The sequence below is a fragment of the Psammomys obesus genome, unplaced genomic scaffold (assembly GCF_907164565.1).
Source record: "Psammomys obesus unplaced genomic scaffold, mPsaObe1.curated_primary_1811, whole genome shotgun sequence".
NCBI lineage: Eukaryota > Metazoa > Chordata > Mammalia > Rodentia > Muridae > Psammomys > Psammomys obesus.
The window spans coordinates 19,777,942-19,794,843 of record NW_026596051.1 but is presented as its reverse complement, the minus strand read 5'-3'; the positions used below and the strand labels follow the sequence as shown (position 1 = coordinate 19,794,843).

Here is a 16,902-nt window from a genome sequence, read left to right as displayed (position 1 = left end):
CTTTTCTTTTCTTTTCTTTTCTTTTCTTTTCTTTTCTTTTCTTTTCTGTCTTAATGAAGTTAGCTTGGTTTTTATGCTGTTTCACAATGACTAGGATTGAACCCATGTCATTGCCTCCACTGCTGAGTGATATTCCCATCCTCTAATTTAAACAAGGTAATCTAACTTCATCCAGCCTTTCACTCCACCATCCTCACTCCACACAGATCTTTTACATCCATTGCTGGCTTTGATGCCAGAGATGTGTCTGGGGTGAGAGAGCTGATGATGAAAATGATTGTTTCCTCTAGATGGTCTCTGTGTAGGTTATTGTCTTGTTATTTCATGTCATGAGGGTGTGTTCAGGCTTTTGCTCTGGGCCTCAATTAGAACTTGAGTGTATAGGAAATCTTTTTTTTTTTTTAATTTTTTTGACATGGTTATCACACAGGATGATCTCAAATTCACAAACTTCTTGCTTCAGTCTCCCAGTGCTGTTTTTTTTATAAGTGTGTGCCACCATGCCCAACTTGTAGGACTCTTTCAAAGATACCTGTTTAAGCAGGACAATCCAGCCGTTGAAGCTGCATATCCAGAGATGCCTGAGGAATGGCATCTTTGGATTATATACACATTTTTAATTTCCATGTCTGTTTTTCTCTAGTTTCTTCTTGGACCAAGATGACTGATGGAAACCTTTCCACCTCTATGAATGGTATAGCATTGATGGGCATTCTAGATGGTCGGCCAGGAGACTCCCTTCAGGAACTGCAACACCTGAATATCAAGGCTCCCAAATCCCTTTCAGTACCTGACTATGGACCCACACTAAAACTTGGTGCTTTGGAAGATCGACACAGCCTTCAGTCAGTGGACTCGGGCATTCCTACCCTGGAGATTGGCAACCCAGAGCCTGTTCCCTGCAGTGTGGTCCATGCGAAGAGAAAGCAGTCTGAGTCAGAGATCATCCCTGAGCGGGCCTTCCAAAGCGCATGCCCCCTGCCATCCTGTGCACCCTCGGCCCCCACCTGCAGTGAGCGGGAGCAAGTTGTGCGGAAGTCTTCCACTTTTCCCAGGACAGGCTATGACTCAGTGAAACTCTACAGCCCCACCTCTGAAGCCTTGAGCCGAAGTGACAATGTCTCTGTCTGCAGTGTGTCTAGTCTTGGCACAGAACTGTCAACTACACTGTCGGTCAGCAATGAGGACATCTTGGACCTCATGGTCACGAGCAGTTCCAGCGCCATTGTGACCCTGGAGAATGATGATGACCCACAGTTTACTGATGTCACCTTGAGCTCCATCAAGGAAACCAGTGACTTACACCAGCAGGATTTTGTTACTGAGATTGAGGAGGGGAGGAAATCGAAACTATTGCAACCACTCAGTCACTTCTTTACAAGGTAACACCTTTGGTATTTGAAACAAAGATAGGGCAATAAATATAGACCTGCTGCCTTGTGCTTCCTTGTCTGTGTCTCCTGTGCATTGTTATTTTTATTACTATTCTTATTCTTATTTGTTTTTTTGAGACAGGGTTTCTCCTTTTCTTTCTTTTTCTTTTCTTCTTTTTTGAGACAGGGTTTCTCTACATAGTCCTGGCTGTCCTAGAACCAACTCTGTAGACCATGATGGCCTTGAACTCACAGAGATCCACCTGCCTCTGCAGCCCTGAGTGCTGAGATTAAAGGCGTGCACCACAATGCCCAGCTCCCTATGCATTATTAATAAGAGCTGTGTCCTATAGACAATTGTGCCTTTGCCCTGTGCCTCAGAGTGCTTTGTGGTAGTGTGTGGCCAGGTCTGCTGATGACTCAGCTGTTTGGCTTCTCACTTCCATTTCCTGCTTCTCTGTCATTGGCTCACGTGAATAGTCTTTGTAAGTTTCTTGGCCTCCTGCCTTTTGTGAGTGGGGTCACCCACTGGTGGTTATACCTTTACTTTGTCATTCACTAATTACTTCTGTTTCTTGGATCAGGCAAAAGGATGCTGTTGAGATTGGTACCAGCATTAGCAACTCTTTCTCTAACACTGCTCCTAGGGGCCAACACTGGGACTGGCATTTCCAAATGCTGCAGTCATGCTGCCAGTGTACCTGTCTGGGCCTTTTCATGTTTACTGGTCCTGGCTCTGATTTTGAGGCATGTGCCATGGTTGCCTTGCAGTCACACAATTCTTATTGTGTTTCTACTGCCACGTGTACCTTTTCTGTGTGCCTTAACAAGCCTATTAGACTTCCTGTGTGTCCTAGAGCCCCATAAGGAGAGTTGCTTTCATTTCTTCCTCTTGTTTGTGTTTTATGCTTTTGTTTGGCAAGAGTCTGTCTAAGGCTTTTTTTCTAGGCAGGTCAAATGGGAGTCATAGGGCGATAGACATGATTTTAGGTCACGATGGAGAGTGAGCTTATAATCTGGGGTTGGGCTACTCCTACCAGTCAGTCACAGAAACTTGGGTGCTATGCAAAAGGGTGTGGAGTTGTGGATTGTATATTCAGGATTATAATCTGCCTCGTGTTTATTCTCTGGACACATCTGGGCTATGAACTTGGCAGATGGTAACACGTGGCGCATGTTTCTAGTAAGTCAGTGTTGGATTTTACCATACTTGTTTGATGTGCTGCCCAGAGTCAGCTAGAGACATCTGGGTCTGGGGACATGTAGTAACTTATGGTTCTCTGGTTCCTTCATCAGGCAGATGTGGAGTGTCACCAGTGAGCCTAAGGCCAGTCCTGAGTGAGATGGTCTTCACATGGCCTGCACTCTTCTGGGGACCCCTTTGTTCTTGATGTGCCAGCTGGTGGGTCCCCTTCACCTCCAGTGAGGTCACAGAACTTGTTATTTAGTGATTGCCTCCTGGGGTCCTGTGTGTCAGAGGACTTCTGAGGCCTTCATGGAGCTCTCATCCATGTAGCTGGCTGGTCTCTGTTACTTGGACCAGTGTTTGCAGTTTTCCATGTTGATGACTACGAGAGTGCCTTATGTGTGACTCCTCAGATCAGTCTCAGAGGGAGAGAGTCTCCTAGGAGACAGAGATTCTTAGCAAAGCTGGGAACTCTTTTTTGAAACAGACGCACCTAGGAAGTAGCATAGTGGGAACAACTTGGTTTACAGATCTATCCTAGCTCTGTGACCTTGAACATCACTTCCCTTCACCGAGGTTTCCAAATCCCTAGCCGAGAAGTACAGAGAAGGGTACTGGGTGCGTGGTGTGCCATTGCCTCTGCTTCACTCGCCTCTGTTGTCCCCTCAACTGGGTGTTTGATCCTGTCCCCAGAACTGGAGTGAAAAGCCCCTCTTGTGGTTGTGGAACTAGGTGGGTTAATACGTTCAAGGTTTAGTGCAGATCCTGACACACGGATAATGTCCTCGTTGGGGTTACTATTGCTGTGATAAAACACCATGAACAAAAGCAACTTGGGGAGGAGAGGGTTTATTTAGCTTACATTACCATAGCACTGTTCATTAGGAAATCAGGACAGGAACTCAAAAACAGGGCAGGAACCTGAAAGTAGGAGCAGATGCAGACAGAGGCCATAGAGGGGTGTTGTTTACTGGCTTGTTCAGCATGCTTTCTTATAGAACCCAGGACCACCAGCCCAGGGATAGTACCCTCCTTCACCAATCACTAATTAAGAAAATGCCTTACAGCTGTATATTATGGAGGAATTTTCTTAATTGAGGTTTCTTCCTCTCAAATGACTTTAGCATGTGTCAAGCTGACATAAAAACAGCACACATGACTTTACTGTATCATCTGTTTGGGATGATCATGGCTATACCCTGATCTATTACAACCTTTTTCTTATGGGGAAATGGTACACTTGAGTTGTCTGTTGAAGCTTCTTTCCCCTTTGGAGGAAATACTGTGCATTTTACAATTTCTAGACCCTCTTATTTCTTGCTTTCTGCCTCTTTATCTTGGTTGGCAGCTCTGACACTGTTATAGGGAGCCACACTGAAGCAGGGAGAATATAAAAACAAATGAGTCAAAGTGATATGCAGTGCACTGAGTCTAGTGGTGCCCCTCCCACTTCATAGTCTCAAAGTTTTAGAGAAGAGTTCCAACCCAGAGTTACTTTAAGGGCCAGGGTGTGGGGCACACACAGAACATTTCACAGGCAATTAAGTATAGTCATAGAGAATGTTCAGGAATTTAGCCCAGAGCCTAGCCCAGGTGCTCTGAAGACCTCGACTATAACTGTGTGTGTACAGGGTAGACCAGGGCTAGAACTGGTCCTGTGGGGGTCCCAGGCCAGTCCATACCATCTTCTTCCTTGTCCTCACTCTCCTGCGTTCTATTCTCTACAACCTCAAGTTTCTTATCTCTGAGCTGTAGAAAGTTGTATAGGTGGTTTGTGGGAAGCTGATCTAGAAGAATATGGATCCAGTTAGAGGAAACAGTGGAGGTCTGAGAGCTTCTGAACCTGACTTCTTGACAAAGGGCCTACATGAGACAGGGAAACGTAGAGCAATAATGTGGCTGCTGGACCTAACTCTTGTTCCGTGGAAGCTGTAGGCATAGCTGCTATTTCTTCTTCCTTTACATGCTATCAAGGCTCAGGTGAGCTAGGTTTATTATCATCTCTCATCCTTAATAACTGTGTGGCCTTGTATGGCTTTAATGGGGGAAAATGGCCCAGCTAAGACCAAAGAGCTAAGGCATCTAGCTTCCTGGGATTATTTAAGAGTAACTTTCTCTGGTTTGAACAGAATATATTCTGTTCCTTAATGCTCTTGTGAGCTTTTGGCCACATACTGTACATTCCTCAGTTGAACCCACTGTCCGGTAACTTAGAGCAGGGGTTTCTGCTTCAGGCATTATTAATGTTTGAGGTGGATACTTCTTTGGGTTGCTGTCCTGTGTGTTGCAACATTCCTGACCTCTGCCCACTAGATTGGTACTAGATGGTGCCAGTATCTAATGGCATCATCGCCCAACTACAAAGACCAAAATGTCTCTAGACATTGCCATATGTTCTGGGATGGAGGTGGATGAAGCCTTTCAGATGCACTGGGCTAACAGGTTACAACTGTTGGTATTGATTAGCTTTCTCAAGGGTCATTTGCTAGTGTAATTTGAACAGCACCCTCATCTTACATGGAAGAGAGCCGTTTTAAGGGAGCCTCTGAATGCAGTGTAGTAGAACCCAGAGAGCAGTGGGTGAGGAATTCAGTAACATGCTTGTGGTGTGGCTGTTTTCCTCAGGAGATGGGGTTGGTTTCCATGAAGCTAAAGGTTTACTCTGCTAATCCAAATGGGTTTGGGAAGTAATAATTAGCTTTTCTTGCTTATGTCTGTCATGTGGCCTTTTATTAAGCTCTCAGAGGAGGTGATTAGAGAGTCCTTTGTTAAAGAGGTGTTAAATGTCCATTTGAAGACAAAGCTGACCTTGCTAAGGAAAGGTATAGGGGTAGAGACGGCCTTTGGGGATGCACTTGTGTGTGCTTAAAGGTCTGGAATGATGGATTTTTCTAGTCTGCTTCTTGACCCGGCAGAGAGAGCCCTTCAGGGGCACAGTTTATGTCTGGTTAGCTCTGCTTCTGTTTGTATTTCAAAGACAGAGTGGGAGGACCAGGGTGCTTTGAGAACCAGGGCTGGGGAGCCCCCCCCACCTCTGCCATTTTGTGCTGTGTGACCCTGAGAAAGTCATTTAACCTCTGCAGCTCTAGTGTGTACTTGGGTGACCAGGGTCTCATTTCTTCTCTAGTAAAGAGCTAATACAGGAGGGATAGAGCCATAATTCAGTATTAGAGCATTTGCCTAATGTGGTGTGAGGTCCTGGGTTCCATTCCTAGCACTGCAAAACAAAAACTACTCAAGTAAAGAGCTAATAATGCATGTGTTAAATGAGGAAATAGAAGTTAACTCTCAAAGCAGAAAACATGCTCAGTACATATGCATTTTCTGGCTTGTGGGGTTTCAAATGAGATTTCAGTGTTGTTTTTAAAAACTCTTGTGTGTAAAGATGTTTGCAACATGGTTTAAAAATGAATCCTCGGGAGGGTTGATATGGGGAGAGGGACTTTCCTCTTTTCTGGGGGGAAAGGGGAAGGAAGAAGGATGAGAAGGAGGGGATTGGGAGGAGAGAAGGGAGGCCCCCCCATGTAAAGTAAATAAACTGAAGTTAAAAAAAAACAACAACAAAAAAAGTGAATCTTCAGATAGATACTTTGATACGATATGAATGTGTTTATCCACAGTTTTAAGTCTTATGCAGAGCTAGGCTTTTGGGACTTGACTCGTTGGCTGATGATCATAGAGTATAAGGAGGAAATTTAGGGACAGGAGGCAGCTTATGAAGAGGAGGTGTGTTCATTCAGCAGGAGGTGGGTGGTGTGCCTGGCGCTGTTCTTCGCTTCGCGTGGCTGCCATTTTCAGGGTGCACAGTAGTGGGGAGTAGCATGAGGAGGGCCCTGGGCTGCTGGTTTATCCTTTGGGTTGCTTTCCTGGACTTTATTAGCTGCAGATCACAAGTTTGCTCCTGGCCTCTTGCTGCAAGAGGTTTGGACATGAATTAGGACCATGCAGTTCTCCCATTGTGGGAGGTTTGAGGCAAAAATGAGGTGCAGGCCATATTTCTCCTCTTTGCTGCTTTCTGGAACCTGCTGATGTTGTAGAGGTATGTGTGGAAACCATGGCAGAAGCTTATTAACTTGCCAGGGGATTCAAAGATGATTTAGGGCCTAGATCTCTGACCTTTAGGTCTATGATCTGTAAGACATGAACAAGTCACACTTAAGTGATGCTGGGTGAAATGGGAAGGGGCGTGCCTGGATGTGGAATAGGTATGTGACTGGCATAGTAGTATTGATTCAGTTTTATGTTGCTTGACTTATTTTCTAATGTTATGACCATTTTAGAATTAGCACCAGTGAACTGAGAGGTAGTATTTGGTTTCTATTTATGACTTTCTTACAAAAATCTGTTTACTAGTTGTCATGTCTCTGACTGAGCTTTTTAGGTGTACCAGAACACCTGCTGTGTATTGGAGCTGCTGCTGGTGTATACACATGCTTGTGCACTGTGAGATGCCTAGGAAGGAGGGCTGGGTAATGGTTTCTTGACCTAGTTGTGTGATGGTGTGCTGGCCTGTGGTCTGGGTTAAGGCAGATACTCAGGCTTATGTGAAATAAGCTGAGGTGTACTTACTTATGGGTCTGTGAGAATGAAAAGAGCCACCCCATATATAAGCAGCATGCTGAGCTCCAAGAACCAGGCAGAAGGGAAGGGAGATTTCATGACGGGCAGGCTGCTGCAGAGGCCACTTCGTTAAATCTTTTTGCTGTGGGACAAGGACAAGAAAAAAGACATAATAATAAGACAAAAACTAATAGATTGAAGTGGACAAAACAAACAGAAGGAAAAGAGCCAAAGAAAAGGCACATGAAACAGATATAGATGTAGAGACCACTTATTCACACTCAGGGATCTCATGAAAACTCTAAACTGGGAGCCATAATATATATGCAAAGGACCTGTAGAGTAAAGGGAGGAAAAGTGTGTATAAATAAAAGTAAAAATTAAAAATAAGATTAAAAAATAAAAGCCCTGACATGATATTTTGAGAAAAGGAATCTCTAATGATAGTGTTGAGTTTATATTCTCTTGGCCATCCAGTTATATTCTGTTGGCTGGGCATGGAGCCTACCCTTAAGAATAACTCGTTTCCCAGTGAGAGAATTCTTTGAAGAAAACTAAATTTTCATTTGCAAGTGATTATCAATTGGAGATAGTCACAAGGGTTGAGTATTGGGTTTGAGGGGAGGGTGGTGCTAAGGTTAACTGAACAAATGGATATTTGGACAGAGAAGGAAAGATTGCTGGGCCCTGCTGAGTGAGTGGAAGCCGGCTAGTGTGCCTGTATATTGCCTCAGCTCCAGCTGTGTTCCCTGCACAGGCACTTGTATGGGGCAGTGTTGTCATTTTCTGAATACAATGAAGTAAGTAAGAGATAGGAGCCGAGAATGCACTTAAATGTGGTCACAGTGGTGAGTTTTGATTGTGTTCTGGGTAACATGGGCCCCCTTGTGGGTGAAGGACAGTGAAAGGAGGGGGACAGCATCACCTATCTGTTCAAATCCAGTGAAAGGAGGGTATTAGAAGGAGCTTGATGGCAACTTTGAGGCTGGTCAGTGTTTTTCTGTATGAACCTTGAATGGTGATTTCAGCTATGTCTGGAGACTCTAGAGCCAGGGAAGTTTAAGGAAAAGAGGCAAGGTTCCCTCATTATATAAATACACCCCTTATGTGTTGGGGGTGAGGGAGGCAGAATGCTATCTCAAGTTTCTTGTTTTAATGGGCATTATTTTGGTGTGAAAGCCTTGATAAAAAGGCTGATAAAAAGGTTTAAGAAGATTCCACTTATGAATAGCACCCATCTTTCAGGGAGAGGTTGGTTTGGGCTGGAGGATGGAGTGTGGTTCCTGTGTCTGCTGATGAGGGAGGGCTCTGAATAGCCTTGAGTGTAGGCCATGTAGATGCCCCTTTTCAAGGGCCATCTGGTGACTGAAGTGCTCAGAAGGTATATTGGCCATGATGCTCAGGGTCCTCTGCTCTTTGGTGGGCATATCCAAGCACTGTCCTCTAGAGAGGCCCAGGTTACTTGGCAAGAGAGGAAGTAAGCACTAAGAGGAAATGCCCAGGAGGAGCATGGACCATCATCACGTGGGTATGAGGTGTTACTTCCTCTTCTTTACTGCTGGTCCTCTTTAGGAACCCCACCCTTACTCCCAGCTGGTTGTCTATACTTGATATTCCCTTGGCGTTCCCCACTAGGTAAGAGCTTATACAGCTACCCTTCCCTAGAACCAGCCTGCAGAGAAGAGGACTTACTCAATGACACTGTTTCTGTGCTTCTCTTGAAAGGCCACATCCTAGAGTCCTATATGCCAATGCTTAGCCCAGCATGCTCTTTCCAGCTATGGTGTGCCCCCAAATAGTTTATATCCTTATTGACCAACCCCTGGAGGGTGCTGAGAAAGTACATGTCATCAGAAGCTGCTCTGTGCTACTGCTTTGGCTGTTCTGTCAGGCCCTGTGTTTAGTTTCTTGAGCGGTCCCTGTAGCAACACTTAGTAGGCTATCTGTCCTGGTTCAAACCCATCACAGACAGCATGGAGCCTGCAAAAGGGATGCCTTGGCTGAGTGACTTAGGATGGCTGCACTTCCGAGCTTCTATAGACTCTCCTGGAGTGCAGGCTGAAGGGACACAGTGAAGCCCTTCAGGTGTCTGATGGCAGACCCTTTAGTAGCAGAAGCCGCCTGTCCATGCCGTCCCTTCCTGTGATACATGGAGAAGTTGCTTTGTAGACATGGTTTTCCTGTATGTTAGGCAGAGATTTGGCCCAGCTCATTTCAGAGTCACCCATTCCTAAGAGCTTTCCTGAGTCACATCTCAGCTTACAGCCTCTGTCTTTCTATAGACCTGGAGATGCCACCTGCAAAGGGTTCCTTCTACCTGTTACTGCTTTGCATACTTTAATAAGAAACCTCTGGGATCAGAGGGCTCCCTCCACGGTGTTTTGCAACTCCTCACTTGTGTGTTGTTGCTAGGGTGCGGTCCTAGAGCAGTGTTGATTGACTGAATACCCTCTTTGGTGCGTTCTGTGCTTGCTGTAGGGAAGCATTCAGTAAGTGCTTGCCAAGCAAAGGATCTCAATTCAGATACCTCACATTTCCGTAGGGGATGCTCACCCAAGGACTCCGCTCTCTAGTGGGCAGGACCTGCTTGCAACACATAAGATCCCATTTTGCCTGTGTAGTCTGAGTGCTCCCGCAAAGTGGTGACACACTTGCTGCCAGACTGTAGGCGCCATGGAGAGAGAAGGCAGGGTGTCAGAGAGGGTGGAGATGAGAAAGTGGGAAAGATTATGTTTAGACAGGGTGGTTGCTGAGCAGGTGACATTGAAATAAAGATTTGAGTTGGGGTAAGACAGAGTGCTCTCTAAGGATATCATTGCAGGGATAGGGTTTCTAAGGCTGGTGGCACTTGCCTCATTTATTCCATGTCTGTCTTGCAGTTGTTCAGAAGTGAGCGCCCTAAGCAGCTCACCAGCTCCTGGTTCCAGACCCTCATGGCAGTCTGTGCTCACTTAGCAAGTTTAGTCCTTTTGGTTGTCTGGAGTCTGCCTTATAAGAGTCTGGATCTATGCTTCCCAGTGTGTTATCATTAATTAAAGCCAATTAAAATAATCTAAAATAGAAAATTGAGATCCTCAGCCTAACTAGCCACCTTCAGGCACTCAGTAGCCATGTGGGAGTCAGCGGCTGCTGTATTGAATGGCTCAGATGGGTATATTTCCATTGCAGTGGGAAGTTCTTTTGCCAGCCTAGTTTAGAGGACAAGCTGTCTCTTTCATGTATAAAAGCAACACAGAGTGACTGTTTAACCAGCACATCTTAATGAAGGGGATATAATATTGAAGCTAAGAGAAGCCTGCTGAGAGCACCGTGCACAAGGCCAGGAGCATGCTGGCATTGCTCTTGACCGTTGAGCCATCTCTAGCCTCTGTATATAGAATTAAAGCTTCTCTCTATTTAAAAATACGCAACAAGGATTTGGGTATCATTATACTTTCATACCTACTATACTTTTTAAAAATATCCTTACAGACCTTTTATGAGTTTTAAATGTTAAAAACAAAATGAAATAGACTAGTACTGCTGGGATCTACCTCAGAGTCAGAGCACATGCTTAGCATGTTTGGGGTCCTGGATTCTGTGCTCAGCACTTATAGCTGGGTGCTGTGGTGCATGCCTGTAATCCCAATACTCAGGGAGTCAGAGGCAGGCGGCTCTCTGTGAGTTTGAGGCCAGCCTGGTCTACAAAGCAAGTCCAGGATTTCCAAGGCTACACAGAGAAACCCTGTCTCAAAAAACCAAAACCAACCAACCAATCAAACAAAACTCATTTAGTATCAGCAACAAAAACCTATAGGCTATTTCTATGGTTTGGTTTCCTACACTTTAACTAAGAAAAAACATTTTTTACATAAAAAGTTGTTCATATACTTATTAAGAAGGTCTGTGGTCTTCCTCTCTATGAATCATTTACTTACCCAATAATAAGGAAATGGGCTTTGTTTCCGCTTTGTGTACTACAGCCTGCTTCATCTGCATTTTAGATAATGAAATAGGGGGTTGGTTCCCAGAACTGCTACTTCATGAACATTGTCCCTGACCACTGGTAAGTTCTGACTGTCCCTCCCTACCCCAAACCACTGAGATCACAGTGCTATATGCCAGAAGCCTTTTTTCTTGGAGGAAGCGTCTAAGCAATGGACACCCAGACTCTTTTATGAATAATAGTGCTCCTAGCAATGGGCAGTAGCTGTTGGTATTTGTCATTTCTTTGGCTTCTCATTAAAGAGATGTAGGTTTGGAGAGGACATCTTTCTTTAGCCTTCTCTTTTCTTTATAGATTCTGGCTCCAGTGCTCTGCTTCATACTTCCTGCCTATGCCCTCCCTTCTACTCCTGTCTGCTCAGCTGCAGTGTTCTTAAGGGCCAGCACAACAGAAGCCCTTCTCTGAAGCTTCTCCAATGCAGAGCACAGTACCAGAGCACAGTACCAGTACCAGAGCACAGTACTCTTTCCTATCTCCTACAGGTCACTAGAGACTGGAATTGTCACTGTCATTCGGCCTTATATCCTGCCGGCACCATGTATTCTCATATTGTCACTCTGTCCTAACTTCTACAGGTACCTTGTAGTCTAGTATTGTCACCCTGTCCTGTCTTCTGCAGGCCCACTGTAGTCTAGTATTGTCACTCTGTCCTGTTTCCTGCAGGTCGACTATAGTTTAGTATTGCCATGTGGCCTTGCTTTCTCTGTGAGCATCTCAAGGACTGGGCCTGGGTCTTAGTTATTCCTGATTCAGCTCCTCCCAGCTGATGTTCCCCTGTCTCTGAACATCAACAGCATATAGTGGCTTGGTTCTCCTCATCCATACCATATAGACTTATGTTTCTGGAGCCAATGTAAGCAATACTCAGTGGCTTGGTGTTTGATATATGAGAAAAAACAAAGGATCTGCTGGCTTATGGAAAAAGTGGCCCAGATTTGCTGGGGTACAGAGGAATGGCACATTGGGTTTTAGAAACCCATTGGGTTAAGAATCTACATCCATCTTGGATCATGGAGATAGACGAATCTTAAGACACTATACAGCTCATGTACTATAGGGCATGGCTTTTAGTTTGACTTTGCTTTAGTGAGTAGAAATGAGGCACAGATTTAAAACAAAGTCTAAAGATAACTTCTTTCCAACAGTTTTCGTAAACAGTCAGTTATCTTAAATACATACAGAGTAAAACATCAATTAAAGAAGTAGGAAGCACTTATTGGTTAAAGAGCAAAGTTCTTAGCAGTAGCCGTATCAGGGACACAGTAACAAAATGTTCAGCAAAAGAGATAGCTCAGTGACTGAACATGTGTCTAGTTATGTGGAGGCTTTAGATTCAGTCCTTTGCACTGAAAAATAACAGTAACTATGAAAACTCCTACTTGTTGAGAAAAAGCAGCCAACTCCTACTCTCAGAGGTAGTCTTAACTGGTTTAGGGTGAGACACGTGCATCAGAACTTATAAGCACTCCCTGGGCAATTCTGGAATGTAGTAAGCAAGGCCAGCTCTCAAGAACTGTGTTTGGAGAGCTCTTCCCTCTGCTTGCATGTGATAGGCAGGGGGTTTCCGCATTATCTCTTCTTTGGGAAAAGTCTTTCATTATGGTATAAATGTATACCTCCTAGTGGTAAGCGGCATGGAGAAGGGGACCTAGACTTGTGGTCATCAGTGATCACTTCCAATGCTTGACATAGTGCTTACGATATAAGTTGATTCAATATGCATTTATTGAATGAAAAAATAGCTTATATCAATGTTCTTCATGTTAAACGAGATTAGATGCTTGCCCTTATGTAATTAACCCGTTGATGTCTGGTTAATAAGCGCATTGACAAATACAGTCATGGGAACTGAATGGTGACATTATTATTCTATAAATGTAGGCCGTGGGGGCTCATTTCTGCCCAGAGTCAGGCAGGCTAGGTAGCTGGGATTTGAGACACATTCTGCTGGAATACATATTCCGGGACCACACTTTCTACCTTCAGTTGGACTTTTCTTCTTTCTGGTGCTGAAGGAGTATAGTCCTCTCATGGCTCTCCTGAGATTGTTGCAATTCCAAGATTACGTATGATTACTGTGTGGACATACTATTCACTATTGACCTTTTGTTTCCCTCTTTTTCTTAGTAGTCCATTGGAGATTAGGAATAGATTGCATTTTCTTAGTAAAGTACATTTATATTAATTTACATAGTCACGTTCATGCTACTTTCTTTTTTAAGATTTAATCTGATACATTTTAATTACATGTAGGTGTACATGTCTGCATGTGAATTTATGCACATGAGTTTAGGTGCCTGTGGAGGCCACAGGTCAGAAGCATCTGATCCCCTGGAGCAGAAGGTTATGAGCTGCCTTATGTGGGAGCTGGGAACTGAACTTGGGTCCTCTGAGAGAGCAGCAAGTGTTCTTAATGGCTAATCCATCTCTCTAGCCGCCTTTGCTCTGCTTGCTTTCTCTCTTCATAGAAATCTAAGTTGATATTAGAGAACGGAGTCCCTGCTTAATTTTTCCTTTCTGTATTTACATGGTAGGGAGTGTTTAGGAGACTTGGGAGGTTGTGGAGAGGGAAAATATGGGCCTTGTGGACTCTGTGACTTTCTGTGTAGACTTGTAGAGAAGTCATTTCAGGGTTAGATTAATGAGTTACCCAGCAGGTTTCTTGCCAGGCCTTGGAATACAGAGACCAAGTAGGAAGGCCCTCACCATGTAGTGGGAGGTAGGCTGGTCAGAAACTAGAATCCTGGGCCTGTAAGATGTCTCAGCAGGTTAAGGCACTTGCCACCTGCCAAATCTGCTGACCTGGACTCACATAGTGGTCCTTTGATCTCCACATGCAATTGAAAACAAGCAAATGTTTCCTTTAAAAATGAAAGAGGAAAGAATAAAGCTAGAATGCATGCTGCCAGCTCTTTGTGTGGTGGGAGTGGTTAGGAGCAGAGCAAGGGTTGTGTTGGGGGAACATCCAGCCAAGCTGCTGAGGAGGGTGGCAGAGCTGAGTTCACTTTGTTGAAGTTGAGTGTGCAGCAAAGGACACCAATCTCAGGCACTGAGCGAGCGCACTCATACAAATGCCACTGGACTAGCGGCCCACAGAAGCCGCTTCCCTCACAATAGCTGTCTTGCAAGCGGGTGACCACTGTTGAGGTTTGCACTCCTGGGTTTGGGCTCGTTTGCTCAGTGTGTATGCGCGCCTGTGGATGGTACTTTGCTGAGTTTCAGCACTGAAGGGCAATGCTCATCATAATACTTTTGTGCTGTACTTTGGGGCACATATACCTAGGCAAAATCCCAGAGTCTCCTTTTGTCCAGAGCCTCTTCCCTGATGGCTCCAGCACTTCACACTTCACTGGCTCTGTTAGCAGTCAGCTTGGTCAGTAGCCTCTCTAGGCATAGGTCTTGCCAATTTTGTTCTCTTTGTTCATCCTGGTGACAGGATAGGGATGTACTGGTCTAATTTGCATTTCTTTTTTAGTGATAGGCCGAATCTTTTTGTATTGTATCTGACACTTGGGATTTCTTTTGTGGTGTTTTTTTGTTTGTTGCTTATACTATTTTTCTTTTGAAGCTGAGAGGAATTTAGGCCTTATGCATGCTGAGCATATGTTCATCTCTGGGCTCCACCCCCATAAAAATTGATTTGTGTATTCAGGATTAATATCCCTTGTCAGATACATGTACCACAAATGCTTTGTTCTTCCCTGTGGCTTACTTTATTTTTTTTACATTCTGTTTATTCTGTTGCCCAGGTTGGTTTTAAATTCCTGGATTCAAGTGTTGTTCCTAAGTGATTGGGAATGCAGACCTACACTCCCACACCCAGCCCACACCTTGCATTTTAATTTTCCTCATGTTTGTTTTATCTTGTTTTCTTAAGGTAAATACTGTGTTATCCATCCTCCTTTTATGGTGTGTGACTTCTTGTTACCTGTGTAGGAACTGTTGTTACCATTTCGCAGTTCTGTTGTCTTGCCATCACTGGTGGATCAGTGATCCTGGATTGTCTGGAACAGCCCTTCAGTGCAGCGCACAGATTGTCTTTCTCCCTGTTGACTGTCTCCTATCCTCACTTTCTCCTTCACCCACACCATGCTGTTTTTCAGTTAGTCAGCTATACACGTATGCTTTCCTGCTTTCTCTTCTGTGGCATTACATTTCCAAAGCAATTTTATAATTTGGCAGTTTCCTCTTTTAAAAACTTCCCAGGGTTTTGTTGGGGATTTTACTGACATAGATCAATGAAGACTTCTTATCTTTGAATGTTTTTTTTTTCCTTTAGCTTATTGTGTTTTTTTTGTTTGTTTGTTTGTTTGTGGGAATGCCATTGTTTTTTTCTCATGATTTCATAATTTTTGAACAATGCGATTTGTTCATGACATTATGCTTTGTATTTGATAATGTTTTGTTTTTCATTTTTCTGTATTCATAAAAATATGGGCTATAATGTTCCATTTAGCTTTGTTATCAAGAACCTAATATGTGTGTTTTTTCTGTATTTGCAAATAGTTTCTGTAATTTTCTCTGGGGCTGGTTGGATAGCCCAGGTGATGGGTGGTTGCTTATAAACATGACAGCCTGAGTTCAGTCCCAGGGATCCCCACAATGATGAGAGAACTGACTCCCGTAAGTTGTCCCCTGATGTCCACAGGCATGCTGTGGTACATGTCCCTCCACACACACAAAAGAAGCAAAACTACAATAAAAAAGGTATTTTTCTTTGGTGGTTGAGGCTATGAATATGTTAAAACTCATTGACCTACGTGCCCCCAAAGTCAGCTCTACTATTTTTGAATTCCATAGTAAAAATACTGTTAAACATTTATTCATACTTTACTTATACCCCACCCCCGTCACTATCGATTGAGCCCAGGACTTTGTGTAGCCTAGGCAAGTGTTCTGTCACTGAGGTGTTTTTCTTAGTAAATGATACCAGTGAGTGGGGTTGCTGAGTAACCTAATAAATTGTTTGGGATGAGCCTTGGAAAGGAGAACCAAGAAAGCTTGTTCTTTTAAGTGTGAGTATTTCTTCTTTCCATGTTTGGAAGACTACCAGTGAGACCATCTAAACCTGGAATTTTCTTTGTGAGTTTTTAAATTATGGAGTTAACATTTTTTATTGTCCTATACTATATAAACTCCTCCCCCCAACTTCCTTTCTACAATGTATTAAGTGACATTAATTTCCTTGGAGTCACTACCTCCTTGTCCCAGACAAGGTCACTAGCTGTTCAGCAAATGTTCCTAGTATATTTACAGAGATAGGATTTTTCTGTTAAGTGTTAGTGAAGCTGATAACTTCCTGGGGAGGGGACCTCTACAGGACTGATGGCTGGCATGTAGGTTGATGATAGCCCCCAGAAGAACCAACCTGTAGTAACTGCTGGTGGGTTCAGAGTTGATCTCTTGTTGAACTTGAAGTAGTAAGATCTTTTTTTGTTTGTTTTTGAGCAAGGGTCTCACTGTGTGTCTTGGAACTCTCTGTGTAGTTCAGGATGATCTCATACTCTTGACCCTCTTGCCTCAGCTTCTGGAGTGCTGAGTATGAATCACATCTAGGGTGTTTTGTTTTTTAAGACAGGGCCTCAGTAGCTCAGGCTGCTAGACATATGCAGCCAGGGATGACCTAGAACTCTTCAGCCATGGAGGTGAGATGTCAGATTTCCTGGAGCTAGAGTTGAGGAACCAAAGTCAAGTCCTGTAGAAGAGCAGGAAGTGCTTTTAGCCACTGAGTCATTTCTAGCTTATGTTTTGGTGTGTGTGTGTGTGTGTGTGTGTGTGTGTGTGTGTGTGTGTGTGTG

General features: G+C 44.0%; 1 protein-coding gene across 4 annotated transcripts in view; it reads left to right on the top strand.

Moving 5' to 3' along the window:
• Positions 1 to 16,902, top strand: part of Tbc1d14 (TBC1 domain family member 14) — a 92,721-nt gene that overhangs the window by 10,051 nt on the left and 65,768 nt on the right. For all 4 annotated transcript variants that reach the window (XM_055623934.1, XM_055623937.1, XM_055623935.1 and 1 more), the window contains exon 2: positions 644 to 1,382. In XM_055623934.1, coding sequence (XP_055479909.1) covers positions 661 to 1,382 — 722 coding nt within the window. In that variant the 5' untranslated portion in view covers positions 644 to 660. The remainder of the gene's footprint in view (positions 1 to 643; positions 1,383 to 16,902) is intronic.